Below are 14,486 nucleotides of genomic sequence, written 5' to 3'. Positions count from 1 at the left end.
AGGTGAGTGGCAGCACAGAGCTGCGACTCATCTGCGGAATGAAGCTACAGGTATCATTCCCGTTTGGAAGGAGACCCACTGTGGTACTGATACAGGACTGGGGTAGGGGTGACAAGCCCTCCTCTGACCACACACAGCCCCCGGTGGGAAGTCCTTCACTGAGAGGGCACTGCGACCCTGACTAGAGCAGCAGGTGAGGTTACCTGTAGAAGGCAAATGGCAGCAGCCTGACGTATGGATCTGGGGCCAGGCGGAGGAGGACATGTCCCAGGCCACCCTCTGCAACCAAAGGGGGGTGGGCGGGCTTAGCTCGGTGGCTGCCTCCCCACCCCAAGATCAGGATGTTCAGGAGACCTCAGGGGTCTGGCTGGGAGGGGTGGTGGTGTCCTCATGCTAGAGGGCAGAGCCTAGGCGGTAGACCTCCCGCACCCCCGCCGTGATGGCCCAGTGGCACCCTGGGACCCCCAGTACTCCACTCAGCTCTTTTGTTGTTAAGTTTGTACTGCATTTACCCTAAAATGTCGTTTATATACTTAGCAAGAAGATAGACTTCCAAAAATGAATTAGTAAATTAAGGGCCAAGGGTTCATACTTAACCATTCAAAAATTATTGCTGAAGAAGGACTCAGTAAAAAGTGGGGATTGCAGCCTGCCTCTGCTGGGTCCCCTGTGTTCCCAGTAGATGGCTGGTAACTAGGACAGACACAGGCCGTCCCCTGTTCCCAAGTCTTCAGTGGCTACCTCACCTGTCTCTGTCAGCTGAAAGAGCACCAGCCAGGGTATCTTCCTCTTCTCCAAACACCCCAGGACCTCAGCACAAATGTCCAAAGCCTTCAGGGAGTCAACAGCCTGTGGCCCGAGAAGAGGGAGGCTGACTGCACAGACAGGCACACAGTGGAGAGAGGGGTGACCTCCAGCCCAAAAGTGAGCCTTTGCTCATTCTGTTGAGTCTTGAATGGTGACTGTAGGAGGAACAGGTCAGGGACCCCTGTGCCCAAGTTGTGAAATGAGACCTCAAAGGAGAGGACCAGGGCCTAGGGGTTCTCATTTCAAGCACAAGACTCCTGAGGAGCCCTTCAATACAAAGGTTCCAGGGCCCTCCTCCCAGGGGCCCTACTCAGGAGGTCTGGGGGTTTAGGGTCACCTTACCTGATGTCTTGAGTGTGGGGTAAGATATGATGAAAGCAGGCCCATTAAAGAAAAGAAAAACAGGACAAGCAGCAGCTGCAAATAAATCCGATACCCTTAGAACCTTAAAACCACCCGGGCTGTACCCTCAAAAAGTAATGCAAAGTAAGGAATGCAGGCACTGTTCTTTGACCAAACATTTATAGGCAGAGGGCATAAATCTTTTCTCTAAGTGGATCTTCTCAGGAAGGAAAATTTTAAAGAGATGATTTGAGAATAAATTCTTAGACTGTCCTTTTATACGTGCCTTTAAACACAGCTTGGAAAAGTGACCGCAGGAAAGAACTGTGCTGTGGCTGAGGGTGTCCATATGTGCTAGCTGCCAGTACCACTCACCAGTGCACTGAGCCACCCCCAGCCCAGCCCCACCCCTGAGTTCCTTGTCTAGAAGGAGGTTTGTAAAATCCCTGCAGGTCCCCTCCTGACCCAAGGCAGGGGTCCACCTCTTCCCAGCCCCCTGGAGTGCTCCCAGGCTGGCTGGGGTCTCTCTGGACACCTCCCCTCAGCACACACAGGCCTAGGAGGCTTGGAGCCACTGAAATCACTGTCAACAAAAACAAAAGAATCTCCCTTGTGGGTTTTTTGTGGGTTTTTTTGTTTTTTGTTTTTTTTTTACATAAAATTACAAAAACCTCAGCCAGGCCCAGATGTCCTGAGCTGACAGGTTGATTTCCCGTGTGGAAATGGTGTGGCTGGAGGAGAGAGGAGGGAACCAAGGCTGTGGCACGGGGCAGCTGGTGACAGCCCTGCCCTGTTTGCGGAGGATGAAAACAAGCTCAGCAAAATCAGAAGTGAAACACATAAGGTATTCTCTCTACCAGTAAACGTGAGTCAAACATTACTAAATCTATAAACCTGGTAAATTTTACTTCCTAATAAAGTCAGAAGAATGTCACACTTCCTGTCTGTCCTTGGAAAAGCACAGTTCATTAGGCGAACCCTGAGAAACACAGCTGATCGGAACACTGATTAAAAACAAACTTGCTTGAAAAGAAAGAAGTAAAAGAATTTCATTCCTTGCCTCCTCTCTTTGGCAGTCCAGCTTCTCTAGCTGACTCTTGATGCTGTTCTTCCCAGCTTGCTGGATTGCAAAGTGTAGTGCCGCAGCAGAGACCCAGGCCGGGCCAGGTGGGGGGGACGTCGAGTCCGGAGAGAGGCAGCTAGGAGACGAGACGTGTGTCACCACAGGAGCCTCACAACCACATGCTGGTGGAAAACCGCCAGCTCTGAACACCTTCAGGTGGGGCAGCGAGGGGCTTCAGAGTCCCGAGAAACAAGGTCTAGGTCCCTAACCACCCCTGGCTTAGCATAGGGACCTAGAGCCCCGTGTTAGCCTCCTTCCCAGTTTAGGGTCCAGTCTCCGGTTTCCCTAACATGCTTCCGTGCCATGGATATGAGGAGGGGGGGTAGGGCCTGACCAGGACACCTGGTCCTGACTGCCTGAGCTTTGCCAGGAGGTTGTGGGACACGTGACACTCACCTGGAGCCCACCACTCAGACCCTTGACTTCTTGGGACCAGTCCTCCTCAGTCCCTGCTGGGACTGCAGCGTGGCGCTCAGAAAGGTGCCCCAACAGGTTAAAAATGGGGCCAAAAATTAGTGGAATACAATGTAGAAATTTGGTGTTCCTTGTTTTCTGGGATTTCAAGCACTTTGGACACTGCAGCAGCGGACAGGGATAAAGGGAGGCCGGATGGGACCACAACACTCCCCCAAACGAGCACATGCTAGAGACATCCAGCTGGGCAGGCCAGGACCTGCCTTGCACACACATCTGCATGATGTGGGCCCGGGAGAAGAGAGGCAGGTGGGGCAGAAAGCTGGGCAGGGACCTGCTAGGTCGGGTCTGTTCCTTCCCTTGCACGTGGGCCCTGCCCAGCCTGCCCTAAGGCCTCTATCTAGAATCCCAAGCTATTCATGGAGGTAACCTAGAGCAGGTCCTAGAACATCTGTGTTTCCTCCCCTCGGTCCACGCACCTCCTGCCAAACTGCTGGGCCTCCCACAGCCTCTGCAGCTCTTGGGGCAGCGGGCCCTGGAAGCATCTCGTCCACCGACTGCGAAGTTCAGGCTCCAGGCGTGGCCACCACAACTTCCATGAGAGAAAGATCACCAGGAAGCCGATCAGGGGAGGCTATACTTGGACCCCTCTTCAGTCCCTATAGCCAAGGGATGTGGAACTCTCGAGTGACCACCGAGGATGTGCGTGCACTGGCTGACAGCGGCAGCACGGCTTACGTTCCCCCAACGCCTCCCGCCTTCAAGGAGTGGTTCGAGGCAGTTCCGTGAGCTTTCTCGTCCTCGTCTGTAGAGGACACGGATGCCCCCACCGAGAGCTGGTGTTTTACACACGCGATAACTTTTGCACTAAGTTCCACCCCCGTGAGCTGCAGACTACGTATAAAGCCAAACTGCTCAGGGGGCGTGGCAGCTCAAGTCCCACGGCTCCTCGGAGAGCTGCGTGTTGTCAGGACTCCCCAGGAAGCCAGCGAGCGCCCTCCCAGGAGCCCCACACCCAGGTGAGGGCCAGCCCGACAGGGACTGGGCCGCCTCTCTTCTCACGTCCCGAGATGGGTGTCAAGACAACAGGCGGAGCCCAAGTCGGGGAGCTCAGGCAATTAGGTTAACCTTCGCCAAGGCAGAACCAGAGTGTAGCAACACCCAGACACACATGGTTTCCCAGCAGGCGTGCGTGGGCAGGGAAGCCTGTCATCCTACCTTCTGATGGGTTCGGTTGACCCCCTATTTCCTCGTGCATTTTCTCCTGAATGACAGCCAGGATACTGCCCTGGGCGCACCCTGAGAAGGCAGCTGTACCTACCAGAGCAGAGGTCAGGACTAGGGGGCACTCAGTCTGGCACACGGTCAGGATCAGGTCTGCTGTCAGGGAGGGGTTGCTGCTTTGTGAACAGGCATTGAGGAGCCCCTGCAGGAGAGAACATGCCAGAAGTTCAGTGGTTTGCATGCATACCCTGAGCCTAAAAGGCACATGGCTTTAAAGCACCACTGGCTATGAGGATCCAGCCCAAGTGGTCTAAGCAGGCGATTTGAGAGTGCAGAGGGCAACAGAATTAATTACCCGGAAGAAGTGGACGGTGATGTCGTAGGTCAGGGCACTTCCATAGGAGCAGAAGTTTCTCTGCAAAAGAGCATAGGCCAGTGAGAAAGGGACCAACGGGGCAGGGGCTGGGGACGGGAAGCGTGTGCCGACAGGGTTTAGCTGTGCTCACTGCACCACTGCTGACCATGGAGGTCCGGCTTCATGTCCACCCACATGGCTGGCCCAGAAGCTCGGTGTCTCACTGCCTATCCACATGGCTCCTCTGTGCAGCCAGAGCCCCCAGCCTGCCCACTTCGGCCCCAACACAGGCCAGGAGACAAGCGCGGCACTCCCTGATGGCCCTGTTGCTGGGATGGCAACTTGCCTCCCCACCTCTGGGTTCTTTGTTCTGCTGGCCCAGGCCTTCCTGAGAACTTTAAGGAAAGCAGCCTTTGCTAAGACTAAGGAACACCTAGTCTCATCTCCCCTGCTTTCTGAGCCACCTTTTAAAGCTCTGTGTCACTGAATGGAACCTTAGTTCAATCTCTAGTTGTATTTGTGCATTTTTAAAAACTGGAAAAACATCTTCAGGAGTAGAAGCTGTTCTAAAGTGTGTAGAATGTGCTTATTCCTGGTGACCTCACTGCCCCTGACTGGATGCATACGGGCTGTGGTCTTTCTGGGTAAGAGCACGGAGCATCTGACACTGGACAGTGTGTACAACAGAAGGAAGCAGGGCCAACTGGTGGGAATGGCAGTCCCCTCAGCACCACCGGCTTTTGTGTGCCTAAAACGTCAAAACTGGAAAGAAACAGAGACGCTTCGTTTGTAAGACATTATGGATCTTGATGGCTGAACATGGAGGAAAGCTGTAGAAAGGGACTGAGGAAGGGAGCCACAGCCGGAGCAGTACCCCATTCTTTCCCTCAGCAATCCCACATGGTCTGCACGTACACTGAATCAGTTGGCTCAGAGTGACCACAGACGAACTCCCGAATCCAAGAACCAGCCCTCAGGGATAGATCATCCCAGTCCCAGCATCCCGAGGTTGTTTGCCCACACCTACCAGCTCAGAGTTGACCAAGTGGAAGAACTCCGTGCAGTCAGGGGCGGCTGGCTGCTTGGCCTGGGGGCTGCCGACGAGAACAGATGGGGGAAGACGGAGGAGGATCCTTGCAAGGAAGAGCTGCATCAGTGGTGTTGGCACACCCTAATGACTTCACTCCTTGAGAGCTCAGACTCAGATCGGTAATGACCCTCCCTACTCGCTCTGGGAACCAGTCCCCAACTGGGGCTGTGTGCTGAGCACCTGTGCCCTGCTGGGCCCACTGCCAGCATTCACAGTGTCTTAACCCCAAGAGCCATTTTTACGTGGCACAACAGCCAAGTAAAAAGGTGCACTGCATTCTAACGAAGCCGTTGCTGAGAACTGGGGGACTACATGATTTCAAGCTCATACATACGCTACAGTGAGTATCTGTAAGCACACATGGCTTCCCTTATTCTGACATGCATTCTTTCAGTTACATCTTTCAACAGAGCAGCTCCTGGGTCTGAAGGGGAAGGCTTTAATCCAAAGCTTCAGACCCTGCTCTCTCCATCGGAACCCCAAAGAGAAGATGCTGTTGCAGGCTGGGAATCGGGGACAGAAACAAATGACCAACGGAAAAGAAAACTCAATGTAAAAACAGACTTTCTATATGGCGTGTTACCATTTGTACACAAGTAGCTCCCGCTGTCTCTGCAGGTGGGCGGCCACATCCCACCCGCTTGCCAGAGCCTGGAGGCGTCTGCGGAACACTGTGAAAAGGAAGTGCCCCCGAGAGGGAGAGCGACTCTGGGATGCTGCTGGGCCCTGTTCCAGGTCAGCAGCCATCTCCTGGAAAAAACAAGACCAAAGCGTTCACATGCTTTTATCGCTGGTTCCAGGTGATTGTCCCCAAATGGGAAGGCAGAACGTTCTCAGGGCTTACTGTCAGCCGCAGTCGGGACTCTGAAACGGGGCTGGGTGGGCTTGGGAGAGAGGTCTCCCAAGAGGAGCTAGGAATGAGTGGGACAAGGTTTTTTACTTGGAAATCACTGACAATTGCAAAAACAGAATAAGAACAGTACAGTGAGCACCTTTACCAGATTCCCCCACGGCTAACACTTCACTGTTTATCATTCGCTCTACTATACACGTACAGGTGCTGCATGCACATAACCCGAGGGTGAACTGCAGGCGTAAGGCGTGTACACAGCAGGCGCTCAATAAAATGCCCACTAACTGAAAGCACACACGTGTGCAGACAGAACAAGCCAAGCACCCACGTCGTAGCAGGATCCCTGCCACATGTGACCCCAGCCCCATGACCCACTCTGTCCGCCCCCCCACTCACTCTTCCTACCACAGCCAGGTAGGACGGATGTGGAGGACGAAAGGTCAAGATGAGGGGGTTGGAGGGCTGGGATCCCTTTTTATGGGATGTTTTATGCAATTTGTGGGTCAGTCACCCAGTGTCCCAGGCCACCCCCTCCGTGGTTTCAGTCTCTTCCCATAGTTTCTCAATTCAAATGCTCGAAGAGCTGCAGCAGAACCACCACCAGGAAGTGTGAAATCCACACACACTCCTGTCCACACGGAGCCACATGTGTACTCCCACAGGTACAGAGTCTCAGTGCACATTGCGGACACGGACACCAGAGGGGGCCGTGGTTGGCACTGGGGACCCCGGAGCCTACTCTCAGGGTCCGACTTTTATCGCCCCGACAAGACCTGAAGCAAACAGGCACTCTGACTGGGAACTGCACTTTTTACTTCGAAAGGAGCGCCCCATTTCCACACCCTCCTAAGTGCAACTGCTTTGGTGAAAATCCACTAGCCCATGGAGGTGCCAGGTGACCCTGTGAAACAGCAGTCGTCCCTCACCCTCCTTTGCCAAGTGGAGGGTTATCTGTGTCATTTCTCAGAGCCTCACATCCAAATGGAGCAGTCATGAGCTCAAAAGCAGCAAGTGGTGGACAGCAACCCTTTTACTACCAAAGTTGGTATCTTCTCAGTTTCCTCTACTTTCAGATGTTAAATGTTCCTAAGCCTGGAGATGGTCTGGCACCACAGCTTTCATTTCTGTATTTTTGGGATATTCACTGGCGAAGTGTGCACACTGTCACTGTGGGCGTGGTCCATTACGTGTGTGATGTTAGTTTTCGTTCTGCTGGGCTGCATTAAGACTTTCATAATAAATATCTTAATAGATGACACAAATGCAGTGAAACACGCTGAATTTTACAGCTTCTAACTCACCTGCAATCTGAAAAAAATATCCCGATTTCCTGTACAGCTACCAAGAACCAAATCGGAATTCTTTGAACAGTTGTAACTCCTCAAACTGAAACAAAAACACAATAAAAGCCTCCTAAGTATCTCCTGATGTACAGGTGTTCCTACTTCTCCTCCTGCCTCCAGAGTGGTATGTGATCACAGAGCCAGGAGGTCCCAGGGGACCACATGACACCCACAGTCATTAACAAACAACAAACCTACAACAAAATATTAGCAACCCCAACCTAGTCACATCTAAACAGTTACATACCATATCCAAGTAGGATTTATTCTAAGAATGCAAGGTTGGTTCAACACTCTAAAATCAACATACCAATAGAATATACATATCAATAGAATAAACAAAACCCATGTGAACATCTCAGACACAGATAAAACATTACACAAAATTCAGTACCCTTTCATAATAAAAACACTCAACAAACTAGGAGTAGAAAGGAACTTCCTCAAGCTGATAAAGGCCATCTATGAAAAACCCACAGTTCACATCATACTTAATGATTAAAGCTTTCCTCCTAAAATCAGAAATAAGACAAAGTTCTCCTCTTTCACTGCTTCCATTCAATACCACTGGAAGTTCTAGCTGGGACAGTTCAGCCAGAAAAAGAAATAAAAGGCATCCAGATTGGAAAGGAAAAAATTAAACCATCTCTATTCACAGATGACATGACCTTGTATACAGAAAATTTTAAAGAATCCACAATAAAAAACTATTAAAGAAAATAATTTTACAAAGTTGCAGGACATGCAATCAATATACAAAAATCAGCTGTATTTCTCTATACCCATGAATCATCCAATAATGGAATTAAGACAAGAATTCCATTTACAATGGTGTTAGAATACCTAAGGATAAATTTAGCCAGGGAGGTATAAGACTTGTACAATGAAAACTATAAAACATTACTGAAAAGATTATAGAGGACCTAAATAAATAGAAAGACATCCCATATTCATGGATAGGAAGAATCTGTGTCATTAAAATGGAAATAATTAGCCATAATTATCTACAGATACAATGCAATCCCTATCAGAATCCCAGTTGGTTATGTTGAAACTGGCAAACTGATCCTGAAATTCAGATAGAATTGCAAAGGACACAGAATCCCCGAAACAATATTGGGGGCGGGGAGTTGGGTGATCCACGTTTCCCGATTTAAAACTCCCTACAAATCTGCAGTAATCAAAATTGTGTGATATTGGCATAAGAATAGATGTATACACCACAAATCTTAAAAAAAAAAAAAAAAAAAGAACAGATATATACACCAAAGTGAATAAAGAGTACAGAAATAAACCTTCACAGGTATGATTAACTGATTTTCGGCAACAGTGCCAAGACCATTTAATGGGGAAGGACAGTGTCTTCAACAAAACGTGTGGGGACAACAGGGTGTCCACATGCAAAAGAGTAAAGGTGGATCCTTAACTTATTCCATAAAAATTAAATCAAATGGATAAAAGACCTAAATTAAGGGCTAAAACTAAAAATAAACTGGACTTCATCAAAAATTAACACTTCTATGCATCAAAGGAGTGAAAAGATGACTCCTAGAATGGGAGAAAATATCTTCATCTCATATGTGATAAGGATGTGGTATCCAGAATAAAGAACTTTTAAAACTCAGTAAAACAACCCAATTTTAAAATGGGCAAAGGATGTGACATTTCTCAAAGATACACAAATTGTCAACAAGTAAATGAAAAGCTGCTCACCATCATTAGCCACCAGAGAAAAACAAATCAAAGCCATAATGAAAATATACCACTGCATATCCATTAGAATGGGTATTATCAAAAGATAACAATAACTATGTTCGTGACAATGTGGAGAAACTGGAACCCTCTGATACTGCTGGTGGGAATGTAAAATGGTACAGTTTTGGAAAAACAGTTTGGTAGTTCCTAAAAAAAAGTTAAGATATGATACAGCAGACTGATGAATCACAGACCTGTACCCCTGAAACAAATAATACATTATATGTTAATTTAAAAAAAAGCCAATTGAAAGAAAAGAAGATATGACACAGCAATCCCATGCGTAGGGCTATGCCCAAGAAAAATGAAAACACAAGACCACAGAAAAGTCTGTACACAAGAGTTTGTAGCAGAATTATTCAAAATCAGTAAGTTCACGCAAATGTCTATCAACTAATGAATAAATAAAATGTGGTCCATCTTTCAATGGAATACTATTTAGTGATTTTTAAGAAATGAAGTTCAAATACATGCTGTAATGGAGACTAACCTTGAAAACATTATCCTGAGTGAGCCAGACACAAAGGACCATGTGCTTGTGTGATTCCATTTATATGAAATGTCTAGGACTGACACATGCATAGACACAAAGATTCCATGGTGAGGGGGGCATGGAAGGAATGCACACTCACTGATTTCACTCTGTGCACACATTCTCGTTTCTCCCTCCCAAGAGAAAAATGAAGGACAAGAGGACTGGCCCCAACTTCGGTTGCCTGGTACTGAAGGTGCGGCTCCCAGCCACTAAGCACTGGTAGGAAAAATTCCAGTGCTGTTAGTTGTATTGCAACGTAACATGACTTGTGAGAGTTTTGCTAACTAGGAGATGTGTTTACAGATCCCGGTGGAGAAAAGAGGGGCAGTGGGAAACATAAAGGCACCTGTCCTTCCTCGTGTCTTCAGTAACCATTTGCATGGACTGTGTTTCTTGGAGGGTAACAAGATTCGTTTTCTATGATTTAATATACGTCACCTAAAATGTGGGAAATGGAATTGGTTTTACTCACCATCTTGACACAACAGTCATGAGGACAAAGACCAATACAGACCAGCTCAGCAGGAACGCAAACCCAACGCAGCCTGCACGCTACAGGGAACTCTGCCGCCATGGCAGCCAGCCCCCGTTCGTGTTTCAGGCACCTGCGGTGCTTGCCACCTGCTAGCCTACTTGTTCTACCCTTTATACTTAGTGACCCAGGTGCCGGGTGACAAAGCAGAAAGACAAGTCATTGCCACTGGCAAATCCAGACAAAGAAAACAGATTCTGAAAACTTACCTGTACATAGAATAGACTCAGACTTGCTATCAGGCTATGTTCAACTGTATAACACAGACTAGACGGAGAGAAACCAAAACACATTCTTAGGACCACCACAATTAAACGTCATGATGCTTTTGGCATCAGCATTGCTAACCTTTGGCAGAAGTCTATCAGCACGTCGACAAGAACTGTGCACGCTGTCTGCAGCTCCCCGTCACAGCCCCCTGCGGCAGAGGGCTTGGGGAGGAAGTGCTCGTGGATCGCCCACTGGTGGAAGTCCCACCTGCAGGAGCAAATATCAAGGTCTGTGCTGAGAAAGGCTGCCAACCAGTGCTTCCTGTGGCCGCAAAGTGGGCCCACAGCCAGGGGCACAAGGGCAGGGGTTTAGCTCTGAGGGACTGGGGCTACAGGAAGGCCCTCTACCACAATCAGAACCCCCTCAGGGGCCATCCCCCTGGGTCATTATCCCAGGGTCTGCCAGCAAAGGTGTCCAGATCTGGACCAGGCCCTGCAGGTGCTCATAGGAAAGGTCCTGAGGATGTACTATAAGTGCCTCCTTTTTTTTTTTTCTTTAAAGATTTTATTTATTTATTAGAGAGAGAGACAGCCAGCAAGAGAGGGAACACAAGCAGGGGGAGTGGGAGAGGGAGAAGCAGGCTCCCAGCGGTGCAGGGAGCCCGACGCGGGGCTGGATTCCAGGACCCTGGGATCAGGCCCTGAGCCGAAGGCAGAAGCTTAAGGACTGCGCCCCCCAGGCGCCCCAGGATGTACTAAGTGAGCGCCTCAGCCGGAGAAGCACTGACACTAGTCTGTTTCTGCAGAAAGAGCCAAACCAAGTAAGACATTGCCATATACCCACGAATGGGAAAGGGCTGGTGCTCTACCCACACCATCTGAAACTTGTACGAATGTATCTGTTACTTGAAGAATTAAAAAATAAAAGGTCTAAGCACAACTTCAACATACAGTGACCTGGGGGTAAGAAATGCTTATCGCAGATCCTCACACTAGAAAATGAATTCCTTCTTTTCCTAATGGAAATAGAGGACGAGGAGGGAAGGGAGGGGAGACCCCAGGACACACAAACCCACACAAAAAGCACTCACAGGTGGCACAGACCTGAGGAGCACGCAAACCTCCATCGTATTGGGAAAGCAAGTATTCTTTCCACGGTTCTGACTTTATCTCTACCAGCCCCTTCTATAACCTGACACCACAAGACAGCATCCCATGCACGTGAGATAGGCCTCTGAACACACAGGGACAGTGGCTCAGGGCGGTTCACACTGACCCCTGCCCTCGGCTGCCCCCGGGGCCCCACCAGCTCCATTGTATCTACAGCACATTTTCCTCCCTGACCTCCGCACCCCCACACCCAGGGGCTTGGCAGCACCCCACTCTCACGCCCAGGACAGCACATCTCACCTCCCTATGGTCTGAACAGTTGGCCCTGGGACGCACAGGAACTCAGACCTTGAATTACCTGCCCCTCATGCCATCAGCTCAGGGTTAGCACTGCCTGCAGCCAGCACTTGCCAGTCCTCTGCTTGCCACTGTCTTCTTCCCGCGCAAGACAGCAGCAGGCTGGCCGCACCAGCTGAGAACCCTCTCAGGCTCCTTCAGCAGGACCCCAGACGGTCAGGACTCCACTGCAGCCTCTCACCACACTTAGCCTACCCTGCTCTCTCCCACCTAGGGGAAGCACATTTGCCGCCCCTGCCATCGCCACCCTGGGACCCGTTCTCACAGCCCTGTCGGGGTCCTGATCCATTTTAGCTGTCTACCTGTTTGTCCCCAGGCCCACTCAGGTGTACACGTGTGTGCAGCTGCTTGGCAAGAGCGCGCTGCCTTGTGCCCCTGTCTGCACAAAGGTGCCATAAGGGCAGGCTTGTCTCAGCACAATGCACCCCCACTTTCAAGAACATTCTAGAAGTGCCTGGCAAACAGGAGGAACTCAAATGTTTCTTGAATTAAGGAATGAATGAATGAAACTGTGCTCGTAAGTTATATGTTAAACTGAACATCGAGAATACAATGAGAAGACTTAAAGACAATGCAGAAAACCTTACAGCATTTGTGAAAGGCAGATCCCCCCTCTTAAAAGATTTATTCGAGAGAGAGTGCGCGTGCACGCACACGGTGTGCTGGGGGAGAAGGGGCAGAGGGAGAAGCAGACTCCCCACTGAGCACGGAGCCCGACACGCCTGCGTCCCAGGACCCTGAGATCATGACCTGAGCCAAAATCTAGAGTCCGATGCTTGACTGACTGAGCCACCCAGGTGCCCCAAGGCAGATCCCTTTCAACGCTTACCTTTCCGTATCTGAAAGAGAATCAAGCTCAGGTCGGATTTCTAGTTCCAGCTGTAACCAGTCTCTGTAAGTTAACTGAGAGAAAAGGACCACATGAACACCCTAGCGCGGACGGGATGCAGAAACCACAGGTCGGCTTGGTGACAGTGTGCTGTCACGGTTCCGCGAGGTCCGCTGTCACAGCCGGGAGCCTCACTGGAAGGCAGCTGTGCCTACGCTGGTCTCTCTCCTCCTGCCACCTCTTGCTGTCAGACTGAGGTTCCGCCGCCAAGCCCTGACGAAGAACTCAGATACTGCTTGTTAACTCAACGTGAAGCTCACGTAAACTGTTCAAACCGGTTCTCTTGAACTGAATTCTCCAACACGCTGCCTGGTTGTGAGCAGTCAGCCTGTGGCGTCTGCAAACCGCTCAGGTTACTGCATGACACCACCAGGAAAGAAATCATTTTCTAGTTCACCTGAGTTGGGCAAAGTAACCCAAGAATAAACTTGATGTAATAACATGCTTCAAATACTCATGGTGGCATGTTTCTTATTTTAAAATTCTTGGAACAGTTCCACTCATCAACATGGACTAATCTCAAAACCTCGCACTGTGTGTAATAAAGCACATCCCAGAAACACGTGTGCAGCGTGCTCCCTCTGTGTGAAGACCCACGCCAGGCAATATGGACACACGCACGTGAAACCAAGAGTCCATGATCACCCAAAGCCAGAGGGACGGTGGCCGCTAGCTGCGTGTGGGCAGCAAGTGTTCCCTATAGCGCCACTTACGCTGAACAAACACGGTCCCACCTGCTCTGGCATCACGGATACAATCAATAAAAGAACGGAATATATAATAAAACAACTGAGAACTTTTTCTCTGAAGGCCAAAATAAGCCGACAGGTATCCAAGAAATAAATGAAAAGTCATGAAAGGTTGCAGACCAGTAACATAGGCAGTTGGCCAGAGCAGACCAAAGCTCCCCGCGACTGTGCTGAGAAGTCCAACCCAAACTGGAGCCTGGCAGGTATGTTCAAAATACATTTTTATTCACCCTTAAAATCTTCCGCAAGATGTTAGCACTGGGGGAAACTGGGCAGAGTAGAAATGATCTTTCCATCTTATTTCTTACAAGTACGTGGGACTGTACAACGACACCGATTTCAAACAAATCCACTTCTGTGCTGCCCCAGCATCACCTGGCTGCCCACCATGTCCTCAGGAAACCCATCTACCCGCAGAACCCTGTGCGTTAGGACGAGGTGAGAAGCAGGAAGAGGGGCGGTGAGACCTACATGAAATTCTTTCTCCTTCAACAGTTCCTGGAAGGTTCTCTGTTTCCACAGACAGAGGGCGGCTCGCTGCCAGTCTGTGGATGGCAGGCACAGAAGGCTCCAGGGAAGGCCGGCTGCGTCCTCCTGAGAGGGGTGTTCTCGGGCTTCTGAGAACAGTCTGCACATAATGAACTGAAACTGAAGAGAGACAATAAACTGGCTGTGTGCCGCATGGCAGGTGGCTGGGAGACCCTGTGGACAGCCACAGCGGCCTGGCGAACCCCTTGTGCGGCACTCTGGGCACCCTGTGTTCAGTTACAGACGACAGTGACCAGCCCTGTCTGTAAAT

The 14,486-nt window shown here is 49.9% G+C and overlaps 1 protein-coding gene across 5 annotated transcripts in view; it reads right to left on the bottom strand.

The window, feature by feature from the left end:
• FANCA (FA complementation group A) overlaps positions 1 to 14,486 on the bottom strand; it is a 57,966-nt gene that overhangs the window by 2,088 nt on the left and 41,392 nt on the right. For 2 of the 5 annotated variants that reach the window (XR_006775440.2, XM_045772812.2), the window contains exons 28-40: positions 14,159 to 14,335; positions 12,879 to 12,952; positions 10,722 to 10,850; positions 7,510 to 7,594; positions 5,939 to 6,105; positions 5,293 to 5,398; positions 4,266 to 4,325; positions 4,008 to 4,112; positions 3,166 to 3,278; positions 2,210 to 2,348; positions 1,150 to 1,224; positions 747 to 849; positions 204 to 279 (exon numbers count right to left, since the gene is read on the bottom strand). Coding sequence is in view for 3 of the 5 variants with exons in the window: in XM_045772812.2 (XP_045628768.1) it covers positions 204 to 279; positions 747 to 849; positions 1,150 to 1,224; positions 2,210 to 2,348; positions 3,166 to 3,278; positions 4,008 to 4,112; positions 4,266 to 4,325; positions 5,293 to 5,398; positions 5,939 to 6,105; positions 7,510 to 7,594; positions 10,722 to 10,850; positions 12,879 to 12,952; positions 14,159 to 14,335 (1,409 nt within the window). In the remaining 2 variants the exon portion in view is untranslated. Of the gene's footprint in view, positions 1 to 203; positions 280 to 706; positions 876 to 1,149; positions 1,225 to 2,209; positions 2,349 to 3,165; positions 3,279 to 4,007; positions 4,113 to 4,265; positions 4,326 to 5,292; positions 5,399 to 5,938; positions 6,106 to 7,509; positions 7,595 to 10,721; positions 10,851 to 12,878; positions 12,953 to 14,158; positions 14,336 to 14,486 lie in introns of those variants that run through there. The other 3 variants (XM_045772813.2, XR_006775441.2, XM_045772816.2) reach the window with 3 other exon arrangements.

The sequence above is a fragment of the Ursus americanus genome, chromosome 21 (genome assembly GCF_024610735.1).
Source record: "Ursus americanus isolate L20-20 chromosome 21, mUrsAme1.1.p, whole genome shotgun sequence".
NCBI classification, from domain to species: domain Eukaryota; kingdom Metazoa; phylum Chordata; class Mammalia; order Carnivora; family Ursidae; genus Ursus; species Ursus americanus.
The sequence above is the reverse complement of the archived record's forward strand: the minus strand, read 5'-3'. Positions and strand labels throughout refer to the sequence as shown.